The sequence below is a fragment of the Rousettus aegyptiacus genome, unplaced genomic scaffold (genome assembly GCF_014176215.1).
Source record: "Rousettus aegyptiacus isolate mRouAeg1 unplaced genomic scaffold, mRouAeg1.p scaffold_m13_p_13, whole genome shotgun sequence".
Classification (NCBI taxonomy): domain Eukaryota; kingdom Metazoa; phylum Chordata; class Mammalia; order Chiroptera; family Pteropodidae; genus Rousettus; species Rousettus aegyptiacus.
The window spans coordinates 80,360,463-80,384,194 of record NW_023416288.1 but is presented as its reverse complement, the minus strand read 5'-3'; the positions used below and the strand labels follow the sequence as shown (position 1 = coordinate 80,384,194).

Genomic DNA, 23,732 nt, shown 5'->3' with positions numbered 1-23,732 from the left:
AGAGCAGGGACCCCTTTGGGTGTGTCATTTAAGGAAGTGATTGGATGGTGCTCTGGTATGATCTGAAGCTGCCACCTGGTGTGTTGGTTCTGGGGACTCTTTGGGAGGGGCTCTGGTCCTAGCCAAAATCAGCCACTGCCTGTGTCCTATGAGGGACCACTTGGTATGAGCTACAAAATGATCTGTAGAGAGTTGTCACTTGTGCTGGGATTGGAGGTGCCTGGGGGAGACTAAACTGTGAACCATGGCCAGTTCCCACTAGTGCCGGGCTTGGTGCTGCTTAGCAAGAGATATGGGGCATGCTAGGGACAGATTCTGCATGTTTGATGTTTGTGAGCCTTTGAGAGATATTAGGAAAGTTTGCAGCATGAACTAAGATACACCATTTGTATGGAAAAGGCTCCGTAAGTGGCTTGGGTGGGCCACAAGTTGAGGAGGGGTCTCAGACAATCACCAGGGCAGGGCAAACAGTGTGAACTAGGTTGATGGAGACTTAAACAGGTCTCATGTTTGTGTCTGAACACTGGGTAGAGGAAGGGCTCAACAAAATAAAAAATGACTTCTGCCAGCATTCTGTCTGGAGAAAGCTGCTTCTCTAATCCTCATCCTGAAACCAGACAATTCAGTTCTTCCCTATATGTCCCTAGTGCCTTTCTAGCTGCTGCTTCAGTGCCAAATCTCAGAGCAAGTGAGCATGTCCACAAGTAAGTCCATGTGTAGGCCCTTTAAGAGGAACTCCTGGCATTTCAGCAGCCCTGTGTTTCAATTAGTCACAATCTCTACTGGTTTTCACAGCCAGAAGTTATAAAAAATTCTCTTCCCAGCCCTGGAACCCTGGGCTGGGGAGTCTGGTATGGGGCCGGGAACTCTTGTTCCTCAAGAGAAACCTCTGCAGCTGAGCTATTCCTCAAGATTTTTAACCACCAGCTTGTTCTGCATCTGCTCCTTCTTCCAGTCTCAACTTGGCTTCTTCTGTATATCCTTAGTTATATGACTTTTGTTCAGCTAGATTTCAGGTGATTTTCAATGTTGTTGTTTGTTTGTTTTTCATTTTTTTTTGTTGTTTTGTTTTGGTTTTTTTCCCCCTAGTTTAGCTGTAGCTCTGATGTGGAAAGAGGAAGGGTCAGTGTTAACCTACTCTAATGTCTTGACTGGAAGCTAATTTACCAATTAGATTAACATGGTTATCACTACTTAAAGACTGCAAGAATCTTATTTCTGATTCATCACCAAAGCTTCTGTAATCTTCTGCTTAATGGCCTGGATTTTGTATTTTTATTATAGCAAGAGGAACTTGGATGCTTTGATGTGTTAATAAAGTAGCCATATTGTAACATTTTGTACATTCAATCATTTCCTATTTTCTAATTTGGTGCTTTTTTAATCATACATTTTTGAAATGCAAGTTATTTCACATTAAAAAATATAAATTCATATAATATGTTCTATGCTGTTTGATACATTCCAACAACTAAAGCTATAATTTACTTTAGCACTTTAGTTTGATTTATATATGTGTCCTAAGTTAATATTCTAATTATTTACAAACTCAATCTTTTTGTTGATAAATTTTTACTTTTTGACATTTTGTAAAATGTCATTTTAATAAGGTACTGAACTTTTAGTTGTTTTGAATATGATTTGGAAAACCATTTACTATAGGACATTGCTACTTTACCAGGTTTGAATACACTCACTCAATTATGACAATATTTCACATATTTTACATAGATGATTTTATATGATAATGATACCTCTAATGATGCTTAAGGTTTGTCTTCATACTGCTGATGAAGACAAGTATGTTAAATAATTTTTAATTTGAGATGAATATACAGGAAATGCTCTATATGTCACGGGAATCTTAAAAAAAAATTGCCTTGAGAAGAATGTCACTATTGCTAAATTAGTTTATATGCAATGTACACATTTGACACATTGGCACATGCAGAATGAAGAAATCATCATGAGATTTCATATTGTCCTTAATACCTATTTCATGACTCTAAAAAGATAAAACTCGCAAGTTGTGTTCATGTATGTACCCTTGGAGCTGATACTGTATTCTGTTGCTAAATTGTGTCTCTCAATTAGTTAGAACCCAAAAGAAAAAAAAACAGGTATGGAGGAAGGAAGAACTCTCCCACAAAAATTTCAATGTGATTGGGACATATGATCAATTATTATGTCTAATATTCATTGCTAATGAAGTTCTAACTTTTTTTTTTTTTGGTTCTTATTGGCATTTGGGAAGTACTATTAGATACCACACTAGCTGAGGCCTATTTTTATACCTAAATCAATCCCACTCATGTTCTTTATGATCAATGATGCTATTTGTGAAATAAGGGAAGATACTAGCATGACTTGAGCAAAAGAGGGCATGGTAGGGAGAATAGAAGAGTAGTGTTGAAGGATAAGGGTGAGTTTTCTTGAGGCTTGACACCTAGGCAGAGAGGTTTCAGCTGATGTAGTAAGAAAGTAGATCCATGAGGTTTGGGGGCAGATAGTAGCAGAATTGGGTTTAAGGCATTTTGTCTGGCAATACTGCAGGATGGATTAGAGGGGAGAAAATCTAAACTCAGGGAGAAAAGTATTAAGGAAAAGGAAATTTTTTGTTGAAAATTTTGTTATGCCTATCTCAAAGTCAAGGGCCAGCAACAACATCCCATGAAATTGTGTCCCCTCTAATAGTAGCAAATTTTCTGACTGTCTACCCCTTCTGCATGTGCCAATCCAAAAAAAGGGGCACTTCTAGGAGCAGAGACACCATAAGCTTATAAAGGCCAGGCATTAGGCCTTTAATCTTCAAAAAGTTCTAGTCTTTGGAACAAAATAGGTCTTAAAAATGTTTACTGAATGAATAAATGAAAATAAGAGTAAACATAAATGGAATCAAAGCATGCTAGAAGATATAGTTATTCTTAAACTATAAGTCAAATGATAGTAGACAACTTAGATTCCTGGCCATGTATCATTTCCTCTGAGAACTGAGAAATTGACACAATAAACTATTTCATTTCTTTTATAAGTGTTATATTGAAAAAATACCAGCTATAAATCAGAAAATGCATGAAGAGATTTGTGCATTTAGCATTCTCATTACCCAGTGAAAGGGAAGGAATTGTAGACTGAAGATAATCTGTGCATTCCTTGAGCCGGCAAACATGAGGACCATAGAGATAGTCTCATACAATGGACAATGCACCAGTATGAGCACCTATGAAAAACATTCTCCCGTAACTGTGAAAATGATTTATTTTCAAAAATAGCAGAATTTTTAGAAAATATTTCAATAAAATATATGTTCATACATCCAGGAATATTAGTAGATCAGGAATCAAAGAGGAATTGAGAGCGCCTGAAGGAGCCATTGAGTGAAAGTTAAGGAATGTGAGCCAAAACGTCCTGAGTCCAGAAGCTGATGAATGAACATGAACAAAACTTTCCCTCACAATTAAAGTAAGATCTTTCTTGGCTGTTTTGGATGGCTGTGACCCAACTGCTGTACACTACTCACTATTTTTAAGCATCTCATCAAATCTACATTTTTCTCTTACCTGGTGCATTTTTAAGTGGAGAAAATACAATGGTATGAGAACAAAGTAGAATTCAACTTTGTTCTGAATTCTGCTTTGTTCTGGGCAACAGTGGGAAAAGTACTCACGTTCCATAAAGTAAGAGCTGGCATCAATCTTCCAGATGATCTGGCCCCGATGAGAACCATTAATTCCACGGTTTTTATAGTCCAGAAAGTTTTCTGATAAGACTTCATCTATATTTCCAGGCAAGAAAAAAAAGCAGAATAGAAAAACATATCAGCCAATAGCATATTTAACGGAAAGAAAGAGCAAAGGATATATAAATGCTATCTCCAGCTCAACAAAGGAAAAAGTATCTGGAATCAGAGAATCAGAGAGCTAGAAGTATCCACAGGTACTCTCTGGACCAACCTCTTTTTAATGAAGGAATTTCTTCCCCACTTAGCAACACTCTTGGCAAGTGCTCAAACAGCTGGTTCTCTAATGTCTACAGAAATAAAGATACAATTGCTTTTATGGCAGTTTATTTCACTTTGAAATAATGTGTGAAATTTCAATGTGAAAATCTTCCTCCAAAGCTTTTAGTAACTGGTCCATATTTGGGTTTGAAAATGAGGCATAAAGACAATATCCAATCACACTTTCCATTTGAGGTCCAGATCTCAGTCTACATTATCTCTTCTCCATTCACAAATTTATTTATCCATACTTCAAGTACTCATTCATTCATTTGTTCATTCAGTAGATACTTATCAAGATTCAATGGTCTGCCAGGCTGAGAAAGATACAGGAGCCATGATATTAGGTAAAACTAATAAAATCCTTTCTGAGGATCTGGGAAGATGGCAGACCAGGTAAAAGCAGAGTTTGTCTCCTCCTAGAACTGCATTGAAATTACAACCAAGTTATAAAATAATCAACATGGAGAATCACCTGAAGTCCAGCTGATCATAACACCTACATCTGATAATATAAAGGAGCCACATTGAAGCCAGTAGGAGGGGCAAAGTCCCAAATCAGGCTGCACCTGCACCTGCAGGTGGTAGAGGATCACTGGGAGGGATAGCAAGGCTGCAGAGGCTTTCCTAAAGGAGAGGGGAGTCCTGGTCTCATACAGGGGCTCCCAGGGTCCCAGCCCAGGGAAAAGGAAATTCCAACAACTCTGACTGTAGAAACTAGAGGGGATTCCAGCCATCTGGGTGAGGCAGAAGGCAACTGAGCCCCTAAATGTTCCTTGAAAGGACCCACGCAAAGGTTTTCTGACCTGCGGACACTCACCCGGGACATAGGCAGTGGGTCTGAGGCTTGCACGGGATTCATTCTGAAAAAAGTCTCCATTACCTAGAGTCAGAAAAAGGGCTGGAAAGACAGCCACTATTGTGCCTTAGTCCGGTCCCCCTACAGACCATGCCAGAGATTGTGCAGACCCCTCCCACAGAGCCCTTAGGAGATGCTGGTCTGAGACTGCCGGGGGCAGTTGTATATGTTACAGTAATCCGAGTGGCAAACATAATATGATTTCTTGTGTGTGTGTGTGTGTGTGTGTGTGATATAAGAATTTAAAAGTTGTATTTCTCCCTGTTGCTACTGTTGCAGTGGTCTGTGAGTGTGTGTAATCCAGATAATGCAAACTCAGAAAAATGTCTCAGTTACCAAAAGTGTGTAAGAAAAACAGACACCCGTGCGGCTGGTTGATAAGACATCAAAGACATCATCATAGAGTATAAAGCAAAAGGGACTTTAATGCAGACTTAGAGAGCATGGTCCCTTTCCTCCCGGGACTACGTTCCTCCGTCTCTTGGTTCCTGACTGCTCTGCTTGGAAGAAGAGGCCTCCACTGATCGACTAACGCAGATTGACAGCATACAGGCCAGCATTGACCGGTCACTGCTTAATATGTGTCTTGTCTCTGCCAGCACCACCGGGTGGTCTACTAGGACTGAAATCCGTCAGGATCTGGTATGATTAAACTTGTGTGATGCTTTGGCAACTATTTGTGTATGTGTCGCCCTTGGCCTTAGTTGGTTTCTCACTGGGCTCATTATATATATCTTAGATGAAGTGCTTGCACTGGCTTGGCCTTAGGGAGCAAGTTAAGCCACCTGTGCACACATCCACGGAGAAGCTGGACAATATGGTTGGCTGCCAAGCCCTGAGCTGAGTGATTAAGAGTGAAGTATTCACAGTAGGGCGGCTATTGTTGGGAGCAGCATTTCTAATCCCAGCAACAGCGCCACCGCTGTGAGCCCCATTTCAGAGATCAGTTCAGGCAGGCACGGGGACTTGTGAGCCAGTCCCAGACAGCAGTTGATCTTGCTGTGATCTTGGTCATCTGCAAAAACTTACAATAGTTGCCAAATTTCCAGCAAAACAGAGGCTATTTTGATCTGATAGCCACTGTTGCTCTGAGACCCTGCCCCACCCAACCTGAAGACTGTCTGGGGCCATATTATTGGTTTGCTGCCAAGCTCAGCTCCAAGTGAATTAGAACCAAGTGTTCACAGAGAGGCGGCCATCGTTGTGAGTAGCCTTTCCAATTGCAGTATGAGTGGCTAGGCCTGTAAGCTACATTTCCAATCCCAGCATGTGACCAGTTCTGTGAGGCTCACTTCAGCCATAGTAGTAGGCAGAGCTCTTCTGCCATCACGAACTTGGGCAGATACCAAGGGCCTGTGGGCCAGTTTCAGACAGCAGCTGGTCTTGCCGTGACCTGGGTCTTATGTGGGAACTCACAACAGTTGCCAAATTTGCAGAAAAACTGAGGCTGTATTGATCTGAATGCCACTATCTCTCTGAGACCCCACCCCACCAAACCTGGCGTCTGCCAGGGCACTGTTATTGCCTTGCTGCCAAGCTCAGCTCCCAAGGATTCGGGACCAAGTGTTCACAGTTGGGTGGCCATCATTGTGAGTGGCCTTTCCAATCACAGCAAAAGAGGTCAGTCATGTAAGCTATATTTCAATTCCCAGTGGGAGACCAGTGCTATGAGCAGCATTTCAATGAAAAACATGGCAGAGTGAGAGACATCCTCAGATTTCTTCCCTTGAATAACAATAAGCTGAACAACTAAAACTCAACAAAAAACACCCAAACAGCACACCAGCACATTTAAGCGTGGGATCTGCACATAAGAGCTACCACAGGTACTTTAAGGCATTATATAAAGCAGGGATCCAAGAGGCTTAGACACCACTTACTGGAAACCAAAAGAAAAGTGCCTTCTTCACAACAGACTACAGACAGACCTTTATAAAATAAACGTCCTTCCTGGAAAACAGCATAATATACTTCCATTAATGCCCAGGCAGAGAAATAGTGCATTAAACACCATGAACAACCAAGGTGACAAGGCATCTCAGAAAAAAAGAGAAAAATCTGCAGAAAATAAGCTTACAGGCACAGAAATAGGCAACTTAAATGACAGAGGATTTAAGATGGGACTTCAGAAAAAAACTCAGTGAGATCTAAAACAACACAAATCAACAATTTCAGGAATTGAAAAAACAACTAGATGAGCAGAGCAAGAAGATTGAAAACCTCAAAAAGAACCAAATCTTCTGGAGATGAATAACACACTGCAAGAGTTGAAAAATTAAATAGCAAGCTTGACAAATAGAATTGACCAAATGGAAGAAAAGATCAGTGATATCAAAGACATAAATCTAGAAATAAATCAGAAGGAAGAAGAGAGAAACCGAAAAATGAAAAATAATGAAAGAGAAATAGAAGAACTAGCTGATACCATCAAGAGAAGAAACATAAGAATAATGGGCATTACCAAAGGGAAGGAAAAGGAGCAGGGACTAGAAAGCATTTTCAGACAAATAGTTAACAAAAATTTCCCAAATCTAAGGAATGAGCTGGAGCTTGGAATTCAAGAAGTCAACAGAACACCCAATTATCTAAACAACAAAAGGCCTTCACCAAGATATATTGTATTAAAGGTATAAAAAATCAATGACAAAGATAGAATTCTCAAGGCAGCCAGGGAGAAAAAAAACATTAACTTATAAAGGCGAACCCATTAGATTCTCCTCAGACTTCTCAGCATAAACCTTACAAGCCAGAAAGGAAGGGATTCAAATATTTAAACTATTAAGTGCAAAGAACTACCAGCCTAGAATAATGTATCCAGCTAAGTTCTCCTTTAGATATGAAGGAGAAATAAAGACTTGTCCAGACATACAAAAACTGAGGGAATTCTTCACTATGAGGCCCACACTACAGAAAATACTAAAAGAGGTCAGTTCACCTAAAGGAAATGGCAAAAAATAAGACATAGTTAGGAGGAAAGTGACTATCAGGCAAATAGAAGAAGAGTGCAAACTTTACCAATAACAGGGCATTATAAGCTTAAATAATAAGAAGCGAATTGTTATAACAAGCTAGTAATGAACGTTCAGCATACATAGGAACAAACTGAGATAAAAATGACTGAAAAGAGGGGAATTCAAAGACCCATATTCGCAAAGGGGAATGGAGATAAGGCATAGGCAGAAGAAAATGGACAACTCTGTGTGTGTGTGTGTGTGTGTGTGTGTGTGTGTGTGTGTGTATAGTTTTATAAATATATATAGTTTTATAAATATATATATAGTTTTATATATAAATATATACTTTTCCCTAGTGGACATACTAATGGCCAACAAACATATGAAAAGATGCTCAACATCGTTAACTTTAGAGAAATTCAATACAATGAGATAGTATCTCATTGTAGATAGAATGGCTGTCATTAACAGGACAAGTAATAACAATAAATGTCGGTTGGATTGCAAATTGGCACGGCCACTATGGAAAACAGTATGGAGTTTCCTCAAAAAACTAAGAATTGATCTACCATATGATCCAGCAATCCTTCTACTAGATATTTAACCCACAGACTTAAAAAATCATATCCAAAAAGATATTTGTACAACAATCTTCATAGCAGCATTATTCACAGTGTCGAGGACATGGAAGCAACTGAAGTGTCCATCTATTTTAGCCAATAGGTGATTGGCTAAAAAATCTATGGTACATATATACAATGAAATATTAGTCATAAGAAGAAATGAAATACAGCCTTTTGTGACAACATGGATGGACCTCAAGATAATCATGCTAATAAGCAAAGTAGCCCAGACGGAAAAATTTGAAAATCACTGATATCACTTATATATGGGATATAAATCTAAAAGCAACAAATGAACAGGACAAACAGACACTCACGGACATGCACTATAAACTAGTGGTTACCAGAGGGTAAGGTGTGGGGGAGGAGGAAGGAGGTAGATGGGGTAAAGTGGATAAAATATAGGGGGGTATGTGGAGGGCGAAGTGGGTAAAGGGGATCAAATATATGGTAGCTGAAGGAAACTAGACTTTGAATGGTAAATACACAATAGAATATACAGATGTGAAATTATAATGTACACCTGAAATTATATAATTGTATTAACCAATGTTACCCCAATAAACTTAATTTAAAATAACTAACTAACTAACTAACTAACTAAATAAATAAATAAATAAATATAAAATAAATAAATAAAATCCTTTTGCAACTAAAGGTTACATTTGAGGTAACAGAATTTAAACACTAAGAAATATATGTATTGTTACAACTTGTGATAAGGGATAGGAAAGAAAAGAATAGGGTGCCCTGAGAAGGGAGACTAAAAGGTGGGTCAGGGAATGCTAAGTGATGAGAAGAAGCCACAAGGGTGGATATAGAGGGTGAGAATGTGGAGGGCAGAATAAGGCCCCAACATGTTATCCAAGCCCAAGGTGGGGAAGCCTGCTGCATGGAGAGGAGCTGGTGGGCAATGTGCATATTTCCTCTCCTTCCCTTTCTCTGCTCACTACATTATAATTCATCAATGTCCTTCTTAAAGTCAGTGTCCAGAGACAAAGGAGCATTCTTAATGAGATCAGATCTGTGAAGTCTAGGCAGGGTCTGACTGTTCCTGCCTAGGATCTAGAACCTGTATTTCAGTGCAGACTAAGAAAGGAATGTGAATTTTACCTTCATCTTTTATGGGGCACTTAACAGTTTCCACTCACCAAAAAGTAATCAATGTGCCAGATGAATCTGAAGCAGTGGGAAAACCATGTTTTGAGAGTCCAAATCTGCTGCAGTGGCTAGAGGAACAACCAGGACTCAGGAGCTCCTGAGGGAAGGCCCAAAGCCCCAGCTTTGCAGAGAGGGGCTAGGTCATACTTACCCTTTTTGCAACTATAATACCCTAAGGTTCATATCCTATATCTGGCTGGCTTGAGAAAACAGTGAATGATGAAATTCCAAGAGGGCAGGTCTTGTAGCCAAAGGACCTAGCTCCAAGGGCTTTTGTGCCATTTACAACAGACCCCACAGGGGAGGAGTAAATGAGATAATTGATCATGAGCTTGTGACCAGCTATGTCGATTGCACATTTCGGCTATCTCTGTTTTGGCAAAGATGTTTGAGCAAAGCACCATCTCTGCCTCATTAATAGCAGGGACTGTTTGCATCCCTTGGAAAATCATTTGTTTGCAAAATGTGACTGTCTTTATATTCACAGCATGTGCTCACAGCCCTGTGGGTTACTAAGACAATTGCATAATGTGACTTACAGTAATTACCTCGTTTCTGCAAAAAAAAGGCACAATATTTTCATAGTTCCCTGGGTCTTCAGTACAGATATAATGAGTCTCACACCTAGAGAGAAATTTGCCTCATTATGCCAATTCTTCAACATATGGTATTTACCTGAATTTATGTACTTAGTCACCAGAATATTCACTTTAATTATCATGTGTATTTAGACATTGTATTAAACCCTGGGGATACACTGGCGAACAAGACATGGCCTATGTTCTCAGGAAGTTTCTAACAGATTTGGGTATTTATTCAAGAAAACAGGCAGTTTCATTAGACTATAGTAAGTATAAGAATAGGTTAAATATCAAGGAACTACAAATGAGAAAAGGATAGAGGTAAATGAGTAGGAAGAATCAGAAAAAAACTTATGAGAATGGCAAAATAACAGACGTTTTAAAGAAAACAAGATACATTTCATTGCACTCTTAAATGCAATGGATTTTAAGAGATTGACAATTTGTCATGATAAATATTCCATTCTCTTACACAAATAACAACACATCATAACAAATATTTCACTGTGGAGAGCAGGTTGCAAGCTGACAAGGTCCTTGCAATCTGTGAGGTCAACCAAGGAGCCCTCCTCTAGGAGCCCTTCTAAGAATGGAGAAGTATGAATTGATCAGAGAACAATGAGGTGTTGATAGAAATGCAAACGATTATAGTAGGGCATGTAGACTGGGAAGGAATAATCTTATTTTAGTTAGCAATTGTAAACTCTTGTATAAAAGCAGCTTGCAAAAATAAAACTGTGCCATTGCTCCACCATCAGTGGATGGTGGTCCTCCTGATGTCAGCTTTCTGTCTTCTTTCCTTTCTCAATCTCCCACCAATCTGACTCAGGTTATTTTCCAGGGCTGAGCTGGACATGGCAGGATTTACCACTTGCTGGATGCAACATTTCACAAGAAAATAGAATAGTCTACATTCTTGCCTAGACTGTCTATGCTAAGAAGTCAACTCCTTCCCAAAAGGCATTTATTGCCAATTGTCAGAAAAGTTACTGATCTTTGCTTGGGAATCCCAGTATTGTCAGGGTCAGATGTAAAAACAAAAACAAAAACAAAAACAAACAAACAAACAAAAAACCAGAATCATTCTACATAGTTTATACAGAAATAAACTGAATGCAGGGACTTAGATGTTGGAGAAATAAAGTCAAGGCTAGGCCTCTGAGAATAGCCCCACAATAACACTGGCTATCCAAGGAACTGTCTCTGCCTCACTCACAGAGGGCATGTGGGACCTACTAAGTACAAGAACCCCATATAGTCACTATGATCTAGAGACCAGGAGGCTATTGCAGAAGCTGCAGCAACTGCCTCTCCACACACAATGATAGTGATCAATCATGGCAAACTGAGTAGGTCACTGCCACCACCTCTGTCTGCTGACATCCATGAAGCAAATGAGTGGAGCTAGAGAATGCAGTAGAAAAATCTTGATATCTCAAAGCCATATTTGCAGCAGCCACAGGCTAAACAGCAGGAGGCTCCCCAGGGCCCATTCACTTCTGCCTTCCCAATCTTGCATAGGTTCATCTAAACAAAGAAACCAATTTTGCATCCAGAACGCAGTTACCCCGAGGTTCCTTTTGGGCATTTTTTGTCATGGAAAAAGTCTCTTTGTGGGAGCAATGTCTGTGTGATTAGACTAATATCACAGCCTTTTTGAGGCAGGATGGTTGTATTACCAGCTATGTGATTTTAGGCAGCTTCTTTATCTCCCTGTGTCTTAGCTTCCTCACTGTAAAATGGAGATACTATTAGTACCAGTCTCAATAGTTTGTAATGAGGGTTAAGTGATCTAATACAAGTAGTGGTCTTAGAACAATGTCAGACATATAATAAGTAGCTATTTCTATTTATAGTCTGGACTAAAAGTAGAGCCCGCTATGGCAAAACCCCATGATACTTAATGTATACAACCATTAATAACAACCTCAAACATTAGCTTAGTCCAGTACTATGAAAAATTTTGTCATTACTCATTTTGTACAGAACATGCAGAGATATATTAAGTTCTTCAAAAAAGATTACATTTGTTATATGACATTTATTTCTTCTAGTATGTAGAATCTTACCTCCTGCTCCACAGTTTATAATAGAGGATAGATCTTTGCAAGTTATTAAAAATTTGAATCAGAAAGTTCTAGTGAAGCTCACTAAAAGTAAATGTACCTAAGAAAAAAGGAATGTATGTCTTTTGCTTTGTCTTTAAAATGAAAACTCTAACTATGCTTTTCATATCCTATTCTACAATAAAAGAGTGTACAGCAAAAAGACTATTGCTATTGAGAGCAGAATGGACAACTTATACCAGAATCAATTAAAAAGGAGTAATGGTGCACTATCTAGGTCTCCTAAGCCTAAAAGAAAAAGTACATGACTTCCATTTCTCAGAGGAACTTGTGCCACTGATAACCAAATCTCAGAAGAATCTCCAAGGATTCTTCCAATATGACTTAACTATGGCTTTAGCATATACTAGACCAGGAGGTCTGGAAAACTCAACTTGCCTTTTATATTACCAAGCTAAGAATGTAGAAACTCTTCTGTCTTGTATAATGGAGGGAATCTAAGAATAAAAGGCAAAGGAAGCCCTCAAAATTAATGCTACTTTTTCTTCTGTAGCTCTTCCCTCAGCTTGTGTGTTTGAACATAAACATTCTAACTGGTTGTGCCAAAATTAGGAAGTACAATTTTAGCTCTTTTATATTCTAATGGGGTACCTGGTGTAAAAGAAAAACTTCAGTTTTTTAAGAGTCGATGTTCTTAAGGAAGCGATCTGGGAGTTTCTGTCTAGCCAGAGGGAATTTTAGCTTTTATCCTGAAACATTAAATTTTAAGGCTCTGCACATTAAATGTTTCTTAATGGAAAGGTTGAGTTTCTGTACTTTATAATTTCTCATAACTTCTAATGTGTGGTTTCTCAAAATGGAACACCTGATGAACAAATACAGGGAAATGAGAAAGTAGTTCCTGCTCAAACAAAAAAGTAAGAAATGCTGAGTTAAACAAAGTTGCTTACTACAGGCTTCTCAAACTTCTAATTTGCATCATGAGTCTCTAAGAATAAGGCAATGTAGGCAGAGTTTTCCATCCTTATTTAATTATAGGATGCTTTCCCCATGAAGTGCTAACTGAAATTTACTGAAACTAATCTGTAGAGTATGAGTGCTATAATATTCATCCATAATTGCTCTTAACCTACTCTATTGTGTGAGTTCTGGTGAAAAATGAGTTAGGAAGCTAGATCTGATTGAGAAACTCTCCTAGAAAAAAAGACAAAAAATATGTAAAAAAAGCAAGAAATGTTAAAGATAAAAGACTAATTGTTTACTTCTGTAAAATGAAAGTCCTAGAAGACCAAAGATATATAAAAGTATCTTGGCTAAACTACTATTCTGTTGGAGGAAGAGATATTGATATGGTTAACAAAATCAATGGTGGCCAACAAATATGAGCATGGTCTAGGAGAGTTTCTTAATCTTGGCACTATTGATATTTGTTGTAGTGAGGCTGTCCTGTGTATTGCAGAATGTTTAGTATCATTCCTACCTGCTACCCAGGAATTGCCAGAAGCTCCCTCTACATGTAATATCAGAAAATGTCTTTAGACATGTCCACTAGGGGTAAATTAACCTTGATCGAGGACCATTGATCTAAGTTTAAAGGAAATCACCATAAGAACAAGAAATGAATGCATAAGTTTAAAACACACACACACACACACACACACACACAAAGAAAATTAAAAAAAAATACAGTAAATAAAAAGAAATATGGCAAAAAAATAACACATAATATAACGGTAAGTATCATAAATGTAAATGTGATATTCCAATTAAAAGTTAGAGACTCTCAGATTAGAATTTTAAAAACTCACACATTTTAAGACAAAAACAGGCAAAAATGGAAAACAAAGAAAAAATAAGGAAGGTCAAGATGATAGGCTAGGTAAAAGCAAGGTTTGCCTCCCCTCAGGACCACATTCAAAGTATAAAACAATTAATGTGAACCACCTGAAGTCTAGCTGATCATAATACATACACCTGAGAACATAAAGAAAAAAACACATCAAGACCAATAGGAGGAATGGAAATGTAAAGCCGACTGGTCCTGTATCAGTGCATGGTATTTTCGTACCAAGAGGGAGATCGCAGATACAGAGGACCCCCCTGAAGGAGTGAGGGGTCCTAGCCCCACACAGGGGTTTCCAAACCCAGAGTTCCAGTTCCAGGAAGAGGAGTTTCCACAAAATCCAACAGTAAAAACCAGTGGGGATTCTGGTCATCTGGGTGAGATGAAAGGAATCTGAAATCCCAGACACCACCCCGCCTCCTTAAATGGCCCATCCATAGACTCAATCACTCACTCACTCACCCTGGGCGCCAGTGGAAGGTCAACAACTAGGGAGGAACAAGAAACATACTGGGAAAGATAGTTGCATGGCACCAAGGCAAGAGTTGGAGAAACAGTTGCTATTACAGGCCCCCTCCAGAGAAGTCTACACACCAGCACCACACATTAATTATGATGTGTCTTGGTGTTGGCCTCTTTGTATTTTTTTTTTTTTTTTTGGTGGGGGGACTCTCTGCAATTCCTAGGCTTGTATGTCTATTTCCTTTACCAGGTTATGAAAGTTTTCTGTTATTATTCTTTCAAGTAGATTTTCAATTCCTTGTTCTATTATCCTTCTGATATTCCTATAATGTGAATGTTGGTATAATTGATGTTGTTCCAGACATCTCTTAAACTATCCTTATTTTTTAGATTATTGTTATTTGTTTTACTTTTACAATTAGGTGTTTTCTGCTTCTTTGTCTTTCACATTGCTGATTTGATCCTCTGCTTCATCTAATCTACTGTCGATTCTGTATGATGTATTCTTCATTTATCTTATTGTATGCTTCATTTCTAACTGATTCTCTTTGCTTTCTATGTCATTTCCGTCTTTTCCATCTCTTTATTAAAGTTCTCACTGAGTTCATCTACTCTTCTCCTTCATTCACTGAGCATCCTTATAACCAGTGTTTTGAACTCTGTATCTAGTAGATTGCTTGTCTTTATTTCATTTAGTTCTTTTTCTAGAGATTTGTTCTATTCTGTCATTTGGGACATGTTTCCTTGCCTCCTTATTTGGATTCCTTTCAGTATTTGTTTCTCTGTGTTATGTAGATTTTCTGCACCTCCTAATCTTGGTAGAATGGCTTATATAGTAGTTTTCTGGTGGAGTCCCTAGTCTCCTGAGCCGGGTAGTCCAGGGTGTTTCTTGTGTGGGTTGTATGTGTCCTCCTCTTGTAGCTGAGACTTAGTTGCTGTTAGCACATCAGTGGGGCAGATTGACTGTCAGGCTAACTAGCTTTGAGGACTGGTCATGACTTCAGTGGACAAGCTGTTGTGTGTAAACTAACCCCACAGAGTGGGATTTGCTATAGCAGAATTCTGATTTCTGCTAAGTCCACCTTTTGGGTGTGTTGTTTATGGAGCTAATTGTTTCACATTCTGATATGGTCTGAAGCTGATTATCACATTTGTTGGTTCTGGGGCTCCACTGCAGGCCCATGTCATCCACTGTCTGTGTCTAGCCTGAGGTTCCCGGTAGGATCTACAAAGTTAACTGTGGTTGGAAGCTGATGTGCTGGGCTTTGAGGCACCCAGGAAAGTCTATGCTATGAACAGAGGCTGGTTATTGTTAGTGCTGGGCTGGGGACCACTTAGCCCTAACTATAGGCCAGCCACTGCTTGTTTACAGCTTGCAGACTCCTCAAACATTTTAAAGAAGTCCACAGGATGGGCTGACTCCAGGTATTTATGAGTAACAGCCATTGAAATAGGTTCCGGCCTATGCATGAATTGAGTGGGGTTGGTTCTCTGGGAATCACTAGGGTAGGCGAGTTTGATAGAGACTCAGATTTGACACCCTCCTGCATCTGCAGGCTGGTTTGGAGGAGGGCTCAGCAAAAGAAAATGGTGCTCATCTGCTGGTTCTTTGGGGGAGGGCAAAACAAAAGGGAAAAATGATGTTTTTAGGCACTTTAATCTCAAGAGAGTTGTCCCTCCAGCCTTTGTCCTGAAGCCAGACAATTCACTATTTCCCTGTATGTCCCAGGTGCCTTTTGAGCTGCTGCCCTAGCGCTGTAACTCAGAGTGAATAAGTCAGTAAGTAAGTCCATGTGCAGGCTATTTAACAGGATTGTCTGGGTTTACAGCAGCCCCCTGCCTTATTGGAACAGAATTCCTTATTTTCATGGCTAGATGTTGTGTAAATTTCTCTTTCCAGCACTGATGGTCTGGGCTAGAAAACTCAGTGTGGGTTGGGACCGCTTGCTCCTGAGGGGGACCATAGCCACAGAGGTATCCCTCTCGATTCTCAACCACCACACATGGATGCGAGATCAGTGCATTTCATGTCTCCACCTCTCCTACCAGTCTTGATGTGGCTTTTTCTTTATAACCTTAGTTATAGGAGTTTCATTTAGCTAGTCTTCAGGTAGTTCTAAAAGGGTGATTGTTCTACAATTTAATTTTAATTTTAATGTGATCATGGGAGGAGGCAAGCATAGCATTAACCTACTCTGCCATCTTGACTGGAAGTCTAAACATCACAAACATTTATGCATTTAATAATCACAGTCAACATCTACAAAGTATTAAACTTACAGAAGTGAAGGTAGAGATAAATTAAAATTTTAAATTTAAAAATATTGCTAGTAATTTTAATACACTCCATTTAAAAAGTGGAAGAACAAATTTAAAAAATAAGAATATACAATATGAGAGAGAGAGAGAAAGAATGAGAGAAGTGTAATCTTTGCTTTTTGAGGTGCCTTGTAAACTGAAACTTGTACTTTACCACTGTTACCTCGGTTTTTCTGGAACTATGCAAAGTGAGGACATGACTACAGTATGCATATGTTTCAGTTAATGCACTAGATAGATGGATAGATAGATAGACAGACAGATAGACAGATACATACATACATATATACATACATACGTGCACAGATGTAGATATAGATGTTTATATATACATTCTTTCTATATAAAATATTCTTTATCTCCAGCTAGATGATACATTAGTTAGATAGATAAATCCCTATTTACAACTAAAATACGCATTCTTTTTGACCATACATGGAGTATTTACAAACACCGAGCGGGTTTAGATCACTGAAGAAGACTCAAAACATTCCAAAGAATCAATTTTATACAGATCATAATTGCTAACCTCACATAGATGGAGTAACCTAGAATATATGAAAGAAAATATATGTCCCCAGGCACCAACCTTTTGGGGGTACTTAAAGATGACATTTTAGAGAATTTTTAATTTTTCTCTGAAATATCTCTTGATTTCCTGAAGTTCGAATACATGAGTATACTTAGTTTATGTTTTAAATAGCTGAGCAAATTATAACATGGTATAAGGATAGCATGTTATAGCATAGTATAATAATTATATGATTTATTAAAATTCTAAATTAATAAGACAGCTAATTTTGCAAATTATGAGCATATTATGCCACTTTATGTATTATAGTTTCATGTTTCTAATTGAATATTTCATGTTTAGGCCATTTTGATAAGGTCTGTTTCCCAACAGAGTCAAAGGAATGGCTGTTTTTAAAAATTTATAATCCTGAAGAGAATTTTAATATATTAAATTTTACATTAATATTGGAATGTGAAATGAAGAGATCAAAAATACTTGAATAGATAAGTTCTTATTAATTTAGCATTCTAATGATCAGAGATATTAATTGTATTCTTCAATTTATGTATCCTAACACAATTATATTATACTGTTCCCTTAGTGTAGGTAAGCTATGGGCATTGCTGAATCTTTAACCATAAGTACGGGACTCATAAACACTTAGATTTCACTTGTCAAAGTCGAATAGGCATTACTGAATAAATAATTTCAAAAGTGTTTCCTGAAAATACTGATTTCTAGCTAATTTTCCTCTATTTACTTTTTTTAAAAAAACAAATCATAAGCTTGTGTCTATTTACTGGCATTTTAAATATCTTTCCGGGTCCTTATTGGTTTGGTAAAAAGCTTTTGTCTATAATGTATAATTAAAACAATTGAGTACACACTAACAGTCAAGCCAGGATGAATGAAGCCTGGCAATGATGAAAATTTGCCATGATGTATCGTGAGAACAGAGCTACCTGACAAATTAAATCAAGACACAATGTATTGCTCAACAGGCAGTAAACACACAGGATCTCATTAATTCTGCTCAACGATCCTGAGAAGGACATTGTTATTTTTTTCCTCTCCAATTTGGAGATAAGAAACCCAAAGCTCTGATGACAGCTCTGATGACAATTGGCCAGTGGGACAAAACCAAGTAAAGTTGTCACTGAAACCACATGATCATTTCCTATTCTATGCTGCTAGGAGAGAGAACCCTTCATCGCTCTCATATAGTTCACAAAGCACTCCGTAAATGATGGCAAACAAATGCAATTTCACTGTTATAATAATGATAAAACTACTATTATTATACAATCACTGGATTCCTGGCTAAGGACATCATTGATGAATTGGCGACAGTGTCAGTGTGTAAGGCCACACATGCCCCTATATATATCTCACTCTCTATGGGAGAAGAAAAGTGATGTTTGCCTGGAGAGCTCTAAAGTTTAGAGCTGAAAACATCACACACCTGGGCTCACATGGACATTTAGGTTGTCCAATGATGTGGAATGGCCCATATCTGATATTACACTGAAATGTGAAGAGATGTTCCAATGGTCATTATAGGGTCTGCTGCCAGAAAGTAGGCAGCTATATGGCCTTGGGAGACATTGAACTGGTATTTCCTAAGTTGTGAAATAACAGATTAGATGAAATCACCACCTCTAAAATTAATTTCATAATTTCAAATTTATGAAATTAGATAAAATCACTACTTCTCTGATCTGATTTTTGGCAAGGCATTGCAAATCTGACAGATAGGTTACAAAAGACCTATGAATTATGAACTTTTAAGATTCACAGATAATTTTGGATTGGGAAATTATTTTTGAAATGTTATGCTACCCAAGTGTTGTCATTTTGCATCAAATAACTTCACAGTTATCTATGTGTGGCTACCATGAGAATAACAAACTGTCAAATTCAGATAATAAGATGATGATAAGATGATGAGCTGTATTTACTTTTGTCTCAGTAAAAATGTCATATTAACACCAGATCCTATTCATTCATGGAGTTTCATGATAATACTGCTGACCACCCTTCCTTCCTCTCTCATCTTCTTTGTAGGCTCCCAGTTTTTGTTCCACCTCTCCAACATTCTGCATCTTCTTTTTTGAGTTCCTTTTCTGCCTCTCTCTTTGACAGTTTCCTGGTGTACTCTTTCTACACAATCCACAAGCAACCTTATCTACTCTCAAGGTACCAGTTACCCCAAGTCTATATCCCTGTCCCAGATGTAGGGCTGAGCTCCAGGTTCAACCATTTCATCACCGTGGATGAATGTCCTTCAGGTGCCTACTTCCGTCCTCCTCATGCTCCTTTTCTAGCTATTATCTGACCTGGGGAATGGATGACATTGACACTCACCACTGCAGAAAGGTACATCTATAAAGAATTGATTCAAAACTAGATCTCAGGCCAAAACTCTAATTGCTTAAGGTTGTAAATAAGTAACATTTATAATTAAAATAGGGATAGGTAGGAGGAGGACTATGGCAAAACTGAAGAATGTAGGCCAGTCTAAAGGGGTAAGGTAATTCTTAACTCCATTGACCTGAGCCATATACATTTACAAGCCCAGTCTACCAAACTGAAGGCTTTTGTGAAGGAAGGTTGGAATTAAGATATTCATGTGAAAACTCTACATTTTTAGGTGTGATAACCAATCAGATTTAAAACAATGTGGACTGAACAAAATATGCTTGGCAAACTATTATTTTGTAAGCTCTGTAGTAGATCAATGGTACCCAAACACTTTTATTCAAGAACTATTTTTAAAGGAAATTAAATTTTCCTGTTTGGTAGTCCAATTTAGCTATTTAATCGCTGTTTGTAAAAATCTCAAAAATTATGTTTCTCCATCTTTATAATAATATGTGTATTATAAATACACTAACAAAACTGATTTCAAAACCTTAAAGAGAGCCAAAAATATTTTCTTAAAAGTTATTCAGATCAGATGCCCTGTATTTTATCATGAAAACAGTCCCAGTTGTAAAATACTCATAACAATCATTAGTTTCTGTGATACTCAATGATGTTAAATTTAGAATTGCATTTCCAAATGTATAAATGTTTTATTGCACAGACTGAATACAGAAGGTCTGGCCTCTGTTGAACTTGATGCCTGACTCTAGTGGTCCCCCTTTATTTGCTCATTTGCAGTGTAATTGCGTCAATTTTCACCACACCTGATTCTATCATGGAAAATAGATGAAATATGTTTTTCATATATCTTTAATTTCATAATTTCAATTTTATGAGATTCATGTTCTCCAGCACCATGAACCTATGCAGTCATTTTCCTTTTAGTCATCATACTATTCCTTAGCCTGTGGTATGCTTGTGTTTACTGTCCATAGTGAAAGAAGTAACACAAAGCAGTAAGAATGTTGAAAGAGCGAGTGAAAAGGGCCCTATAATCATATTAAAAACGACAGTGAAATTAACTCTACATAGACGTGCAAACGGTAATGATGTTTGTGTTTAACCACTCTTCACCCTACTATTTTATGATTTTCTTCCATTGAATAGAGACACCAACAGAAGCCTTAGTGTGTGGTCTTCAGTGTGATAAAATTTGGTGAATAACACATTTGATTGCAAATTGTGCATTTTAATTAAATTATAGAGTTTGTTGAAATATTAAAGCATATATAAGAGTGAATTATGATCAGTATACTTGTCGAATGCCCAAACCACATTTTTAAGACCATAATATTTGTGGCACACTGTTAGCTGGTCTAAGTGCTATTCTACTCACCAATGAGATACATTCCAATCCAGTCTCCAGCATCCACTTCCTCCTTTATATCCCAGTGAATAACCAGGTCCTGCGAGTGCCCTATGGAGTAGTAAGAGCTGCTGACCATGAGAGTGGAGCGGCTGTCTGAGGTGACCAGGTCTGTGTCACTGGTAGAGCGGGGGATGGTGACAGTGCCATGGGAGCCTGTCCTGATGGCCATGCTGTGGAACTGGCTGGGGTTGTAGCTGTGACGGAGAGGCTCCTTGCAGCGGCGTCGGTTCTGGGAGTTTCTAGATGGAGATGCCATGGCAGCCAGGCCTAAAAACCTGTTCTGGTACAGATTCTGCGGGAGAAAACAGACAATCAGCAGGGGTGGGAGATGCTAGCTATAATGTCACTAACTTCATAGGAAATGAAGAATGTGCATAGAGAAAGGAGTGAGCAAGTGAGAAGCTCCCTAGAAAGATTTGAAACACGTGCTGTGGCTCTGGGTTCACACAGAAAAGGCAGTAATGAAATTATGAGCTCATCAAGGAGCCATGCATCTCCAGCTTTGCTATCCTACCTCTCCCAGCTACCTCGAGCCTGCTTGGTATTAGAAAGCCTGTATGTGTACAGAACGGTCCTGAGGGTGTGATTGCCCCCAAAGTGAAATCTATTGAGTTCTCCAGTATCAATACAATTGAATCCAATTTTATCTTTATTTAGGGTAAGTGATGGTTATTATCATTAAATATTTTAGTGATCCCTACAGCATTCAAGACCTTACACATAGCTCCGAATCAGAAGTGATCCCTGCTGGGTGAGGTGGTGATTCCTCCTCTATTTGCACTCTTTCACTCTACAGAATGTCTCTGGGACATCTGAAATTACTATTAACAGCCTCAGATATCCTCACAATATTCTTCAAGCACCATTTTCAATAAAATCTAATCTCAAAGGACTATGTCTCCCTCAGAGACAATGTTATTGTAAAAAACATTGCCTCTAATGAGAATTTAAAAGGCATTTTTTTATTGTTTACGACACTGAGCACTTAAAATGAACTGAGCTGATGCAGAGCAATATCTTGATTGTTTTGGATACAGATAGTATTTAAAATACAGGGCATTATATAAAACTTGCACAAAGGATTAGTTTTTTGAAATGAGCAAGGGTGATTCTGGCTTTATCAAAGTATACTAAAATTGGGATTTAGATGTATGTTTTGGGGATTCTTAGCTGTAAAAGTATAGACTATTCTACAGCTAATAGCATTTTATTTTCAAGAAGAGAAAATCAAAGCCTAAAAATGTATTGAATCATAAAGTTGGATACCAGGGACTATAACTTATACACATCAATTGAATGCAAGTTACTGACTTTTTGTTTCCCAGTCATAAACACCAGACCCCAGCACCAGTCTACTCTAGATTATATAAGTCTATTTAGCAGTAATTTAGGCTTGTACTTTTTCAATCTTCCAGGACCAGGGCACTTGTAAAAAGTCCATTAACCTGAATAAAGCCCAGTGTTTTCATTCTGAGTCTCAGTCCTTCATGATTGTGTAACCTGTATTTTCATTCATCATTTGAGTTTCTTGTTAGGAATTACTCTGACCTCACTGGCAGTAACCATGGGATTACTATAGGCAGAAAAGCCAGACTTCAGAAAGCATCTCAGTACACTACTGGTACCATATGTCTTATTTTAAAAATATGCCTGTCACTGCATTTTGAAAACAGATGGACCATGGTGTTGCCTGGAAACCAGTCCTTCTCTAAGGAACATAGGTAAAGCCCTAAGCCCAAAAAGCATTAATAATCCACCCACCTCACAATCACCCTGGCTCTTCTGGGAAGTTCAGAGAGGATCTCTGTAACCTGACCAGTGTCCTGGGCACTTTGTTCAGAGATCTATGTAAAATCTCCAAAAAAATAAATAAATAAAGACTGCCGTTAGAGAACACTTCTTCAGCTTGCATATACTTTGCAAGGAGTGATAATGTCTTACAATATTATTATGGAGATTAAAAGCTACTTGGAATTAAAAGATAAAGTCAAGTATATGAGTTAGACCAAACTATATTCAAGTTAACTGAAGCATCAATCACCTTCTAAGATGTGACTCCCTACGAAACTTATATAACCTTTCTAGACCTCAGTTTCCTGATCTATAAATGGGTTGTCAGAATTTAATGAGAGAAGGCAAATTAAGCTCTTATCAAAGTGAGTGCTCAATAAATAAAAATCTGCTACTAAAATTCTACTAGTATCACTTTAGTAAGAAAGCCTCACTGAAATGTAGGTCCTGGGCAGTTAGCCAGGCTCATTCACTGGCCAAGTGTCCCCTCACATCATCACCAGAGCCCTCATACTGAGGATCATTCTGAAGTAGTCTTGGCCCTCTACTGTGCCTTACAAAATTAAAATTTCAAATGTTAAACAGTCTAGTGTATTGCTAATGATGCCCTATACACTATTATTTTTTTGCAGAGGGCTCCCTTTATTTGTAAGGTTTGTGCTTGAGTAGGAAATGCTTGCATTGATGTTGAATGAGAGAATGAGAGAGAGATTCTTATCCATGTACTGTCAGTTAGGGCCTCAAAAAAAGATTAAAGAGTGCTTTT

General features: G+C 38.2%; 1 protein-coding gene across 4 annotated transcripts in view; it reads right to left on the bottom strand.

Moving 5' to 3' along the window:
• The window catches only part of HECW1 (HECT, C2 and WW domain containing E3 ubiquitin protein ligase 1), a 455,900-nt gene that overhangs the window by 278,829 nt on the left and 153,339 nt on the right, over positions 1–23,732 (bottom strand). For all 4 annotated transcript variants that reach the window (XM_036231048.1, XM_016118948.2, XM_016118947.2 and 1 more), the window contains 2 exons: positions 21,143–21,467; positions 3,668–3,775 (listed from right to left, as the gene is read on the bottom strand). In XM_036231048.1, the coding sequence (XP_036086941.1) occupies positions 3,668–3,775; positions 21,143–21,431 (397 nt within the window). In that variant the 5' untranslated portion in view covers positions 21,432–21,467. The remainder of the gene's footprint in view (positions 1–3,667; positions 3,776–21,142; positions 21,468–23,732) is intronic.